Source organism: Atta cephalotes, assembly GCF_000143395.1.
Source record: "Atta cephalotes unplaced genomic scaffold scaffold00041, whole genome shotgun sequence".
In the NCBI taxonomy this organism is placed as follows: Eukaryota; Metazoa; Arthropoda; class Insecta; order Hymenoptera; family Formicidae; genus Atta; species Atta cephalotes.
The window spans coordinates 2,485,767-2,491,417 of NW_012130105.1; the positions used below are offsets into that span (position 1 = coordinate 2,485,767).

At 37.7% G+C, this 5,651-nt stretch overlaps 1 protein-coding gene across 1 annotated transcript in view; it reads right to left on the minus strand.

Annotated features, from left to right (window-relative positions):
* Positions 1-1,632: 1,632 nt before the first annotated feature.
* The window catches only part of LOC105622234 (cAMP-specific 3',5'-cyclic phosphodiesterase), a 14,454-nt gene continuing 10,435 nt past the window's right edge, over positions 1,633-5,651 (minus strand). Inside the window, exons 4-6 of the mRNA XM_012203658.1 lie at positions 2,939-3,202; positions 2,629-2,728; positions 1,633-2,438 (exon numbers count right to left, since the gene is read on the minus strand). Coding sequence (XP_012059048.1) covers positions 1,633-2,438; positions 2,629-2,728; positions 2,939-3,202 — 1,170 coding nt within the window. The remainder of the gene's footprint in view (positions 2,439-2,628; positions 2,729-2,938; positions 3,203-5,651) is intronic.

Sequence of the window (5,651 nt, forward strand, 5' to 3'; positions counted from 1 at the left end):
GTGTGTGTGTGTGTGTGTGTGTGTGTGTGTGTGTGTGTGTGTGTGTGTGTGTGTGTGTGTGTGTGTGTGTGTGTGTGTGTGTGTGTGTGTGTGTGTGTGTGTGTGTATGCGTATGTATATGTGTGTTTTGCGTATATTGTATATATCGCAAGAAAGCGTCTCGCGGCTCTGGTAATTAATTTTAATACAAACTTAAAAGACCAGCTCTTGATATGGTTGTGTATTAAAATTAATTATACTCTTATCTCGATGCCTCTCTGCTGCTCGGTGCTCTCCCGTTAACTGCATGATATGAGAAAAAGAAGTGGACTCCTTCCTCACTTCTTTCGCTTAAATCATATAGACAACGGGTAATACTCTACGTATTTGCTCTAGCATTTCCTTTATAGACACGCGGCTACTTCTGGATTTTCGTTTTTCGATTATGAACAATTCACTTACGAACTTGTCTACGTCTACAAAGCGAACATGACAAAATCTTACGATTAAAGACAGGTATCTCTTTTTCTATAAGTAGGTGACTATCGAATACCGTCGAAGAACTAAAAGGATGAACGCACCTAACTGTAACTGAGTATCCTTTCGTTTAATTATTTTCTAATTTCGTCGTTTCTCTTCCTTTTCAGTATAACGTGCATTTCGGATAACGAAATTAAGCTCGATTTGATCCATAAAGTGGATAATTTTGAATATCGACTAATAGCGAAACGTTAACAAAATTATTCATAAAATTTTAATTTTATGATCACGAAAATGCAACGTATTATTGAGCTTATGACATTACATTATAACTTACGAATTAGAAACAAATTGATAAACTTCCGTCGTACGCAAATACAAGTCTCAAAATGTTGCTTACGTGTCAACAATTTTCGCGCGGCGTTCAAAATCCAAGAAGAAGACAGAGACATCAATCTGCTCGGAAGTATCGCTAATACGCATCGTTAGAATCCATAATATATCGTACATTGTTGATATGTTGTTGAGGATCCTGCATGTCCTGGAAGAGGTTCCCTCCAGCCTTCGACGGCGACACAACATCGTTAAATCAATAGAAAAGATGACGATCAGTACACGATGGACAATTATCGTGTGCTGATTATCACCATCTTCGGTGTGTGCGTGTGTAAATGAAAAAAAGAAACATCTTGCCACTCATTCGACGTAGCAAACATACAGTTGCCGCTTTCATTTGCGCAGGTACTTTGTGAAAAGAGATTCGCCCCTCCCGCTTGACAGTATTCAACGAGACGAAACGTGGAGACAAAACTGCGAAACGACGACGAAAACGACGGTGACAATGACGACGACAAAAGACGTGCAGCTTTGTCCATTTACAGCTCGTTTCGGTCCAGCCGAAACTTAACGATCCTGAAGCGTCTTTCGCACTTCGTGAACAATATCGTGAACAATAATTCTGTCGTCGTCGGGACGTTGTCTCTTGTCCGCTCGATCGAGACGGCTCCCGTCATCTTAATCGCCGTCCTCCCTCGTGGTCCAGCCGACATGGCATAGGTCGATACAAAAGGACCGGCGACTAGGCGCGGCTAGATGCGAATGTCACTGACGCACTCGCCACCAACTCTGTTGTACCTTCTCATGGAGTTTCCTGCAAATACCAGCGAGCCTCCGTCACATCCCAGCCTCCGTGGCGTTCTCCTCCGTCTCACCGCCCGGATCCTCGCTGGAAAATTCACCACCACCGCCGTCATCGCCGCCCCCTGTGTCACCACCTTCTACAGCTTCGCTAGTCTCATCACCTTCCTCCAATGTCACTTGAAAATGTATCCTATCTTGCTGTTGACTTTCGTTCGTTCCTGACTGTTGCTGATCATCGGACGGCGGCGATGGCGGTATCATTGATTGATACCAGTCGCGATTCTCTTCAAGAGTGTCCAGGATCTCCTGTGCGTCTGGGTGCACCAAATCTGCCCAGGTTTCCCAAAGTGGATGAACGATGTAATCGATGAAGCCGACCTGCGACTTCTCGATGGTCGCACTGTGACGATCGCACATCGGACTAATATCCATGTTTTGTTCTCGCTCGCGGTCGCCTTGCAGGAAGAATTCCTCCATTAGTAAGCTCACCCATCGTCGATAAAGAGTCAATGGTTTCGTCGGATTAGACAAGTCGGCGCAGTGCACCAAATTTTCCAGCACCTGAATACGATCGGTGTAATTGTCGAGCAGTAGCACACCGGAACCGGCGACCTTCTTCGTCTCCACCATGGTCTTCAGATCGGCCAGCAACGACATGTGCTTCGACATATCTGTCGAGAGGACCATGTCGATGACCATCTTTCGCAGCGTCTGCCGTTGCTTCTTCGTCATATTCACGAATATGTCACAACCCTCATTCTGCAGAAGCTTGAATGCGACTGCCAAATGATGATTCTCCAATACCGACTCGTCGTTATACATCAACGCGAGTTCGGAACCTGAGCAAAAGAAAAATAACGGATCATTAATTTGCTAGTCATTGTAAAAAAAACAGAAGCAATGAGAATGTTGCAGATATATCTTCGATAAAGAAATATAATATATTGTTTAAATATTTAACGGAACACAAAATAACAAAATAACAAATAATGCAGAACAGAAAGTTTGACAAATCTCGCCGATACTTACTTGAGTTAATGAGGAACTGATTCGTGAGTCCAGGATGGTCTACATCATGGATGGAAGCTGCGAATAATGCAGCGGTGATCTCCAATGGCGTGAACACGGACTGTAATGTAGAAAATATATGATTTATGATATGTTGTCAGAAAATATATTTTTCTTCTTGCGACATCTCAATTCTGTAGTTTACAAAGTACTTTATACTCGTCAATGAGATATTGGTAAAGCTTATGAGAGCAAGATACTTATTTCCAAGTTTGGAAAAAAGATAAAATGATGTTACACAAGCAAAGGCGTATATACATTACATACAAACCTCGAGGGCGGGTGTGTTGAGCAGAGTGTGAGTAGATTGAGTCACATCGGCTGCATGGAGGCTATTGTGGAAGGGATTATCCTTCACATAATGATCCTCTAGGGTCATCATAAAGGTAACGAAGGTCTTGGGAGGTATCGCCAACGATTTGAGCAGATCTCGACTCTGGAAGGCCGTGTATGCCACGCAGGTGAGGGGCCGATTGTTACTAAGCTCGCCTATCCTGAAGATATCGATACCCCACTTGTCGATGTCCGAGAGCAACTATAAATAATTACGTGAAATATTTACAATGATCTTCACAATAATGTAGCGGTATTGTGCGTGCAATATACGAATTAAATGTTTTGCTTTGAAGTGATATCGAGAAAAAAAGAGAGATTGACTGCACGATGTAGATATATTAATTATGAGCACAAATACGCCTTGTAACAACTCATTAAACGAAAGAATGCAATGTGTCTTCAAGTACAGATAGTGGAGATCTTGTGTTATCGTTGAAAGGTCACATACGAAGCTGATTATTTATGGACAACATTGCAGTCTCGCATATTATTCGTGCGACAACAAAGAAGATAAAAAACAAGCAAACTAGATTTAAGAAGACTTGACTGGATATCATTTATATAAATATCATTAAACTGATTTTCATTGAGTAACAACGTCACGATTGATTTCAATCACTTAATTTTATCAATAATATAATAGTCTCGAAAAAGCGTAGAAGCGTCAACTCAAGCGCCAAATAAAGTAGCGATCCATAGCGATTAAGATAACATTCTGAAATGGTTGAATCATAATTGCGTGGGTAAATAAAAATAAGTCTCTAGTCTTGGGAAACCTGCACAAAATCACGTAGTCATTTAAGGATATGTCTGCATCGCATATAATCTGGCGAGCGTATCACCCACAGTCTCTCTATGAGAAATCTGATTAATATGCAGAATAGCAGCTTAATATACTCGGTTCGTTCCTCTTTTTCATTAAGAAAATTTACCTCAATTTGCATAATGGAAAGATTGCCTTTCACCACTTGCTTTCCCAGAAGAGATTTCTAAGAGAGTATACAAATAGCGTTAGAGTTTATTCCTCCCTGAAGTACCGCTTCGCAGACTTGAGTTATTGACTGTATTTTATAACATAAAGTTAAATAATACGATATACGTGGCAGTTGAAGTTAAGAATATCTGAAAACATTCCTCGAATTTCATTTCAGGTCATCATGAATGATGTTGCGATTGCGATATTACTTTCGTAGAAGCGCCGAAAATCAACTTCTCTTTCATTGCGAAAAATGCGCCTCGCTAATCGGTGAAGGTATTAAGGTTATCGAAATCGCGCGACCTCGATCCAAATGCTTCTGCCTATTAAAATATAATCGACCTTGTAATCGGTGTAATCATATGTAATCATATCAGGGTAAATGTCTTTTTTTATAAAAGTTCTATCGTCATTCGCGCGCGCTAACCGTCACGTATTTGCCGTCGAAAAAGAGATAAGCTCGCAATCAAATAAAGAAGAAATGAGAAGATATGCAACATGATTTATTTGTATCTTGTATCGGGAAGAAGCGACATGTATTTCAGAAAGATATTTAGGCGAAAATTAAAAATTCCGAGGTGATATATGTGCAATAAATTAAGTTTTTCAAGATCCTTTATTAACATTCATGTAAAATAAAATGAAAACTTCTGAATGATAAACTTCTGCGTAATTATGTTTATATGCCAGAGTTTTAGCTCGTCGAAACCAATTAAGCTTTGCTGCTTCGTGTGACTGGCCGACACTTTGACATTAAAAGCAATCATTATTCCTCACTATTATCTAGCGGCTCCCCTAGTGATTTCAATAATTCAGAAATATTTACCCCGGAGATTTTCTATATAATGAATAACTCGAATATATATTCAGCGCTTGAATATCATCGTGTACCCACGCGTTGACATGCAAATTTGAAATAGCACGACAAACAGCACGACACAGTTGTTTCCTGAAGAGAATAAAATGCGAAAATCGTGATATGCACGGAAATGTGAGATAAACACGGATATTATGGTTATATGGCAAAGATGGTCATAGACTGTAATTTTTCCAATAATTGCTAAATAGCATTTTTGTAATTATTCTCAAAGTAATTAATATTTACAATAGTTTATATGTTTATACATACACTATTCGAAACAACAATATTGTGAATATTATGCAATATTTTTATTTTGACTGCCTACGAAGTTTGAATTAAAAATTATTACAACGTTGAATAAATTATAGTTAAACTATCGTAATCAACGTTACATACGTAATAATGATATAAATTAATACATAATAAATTGTAATCTGATCTATAATTTGTATTTTCATTTTCATTTATTATTTATTTATAAATATAGTTATCTTTCTGTTATAATTCAGGAAAGATGATCATTAACCAAATAATACACATACACATACATACATATTGGTTTTTTAAGTTATAGAAATCATTGTTTGATTTTCTTAGTTTAAAAAAATTATAATCTTTACATTACAATTGCAATGTCATTATATGTGTAATGCATATATTTATAATTGTAATTAAATTATATATATATATATATATATATATATATATATTTATAATATATAAATTTAATTAATAATAATTAAATTTTAATTTTATATATTATTACTTATTGTTAGTTAGTTTAGTTAATTAATACTATTTATTAAGTTA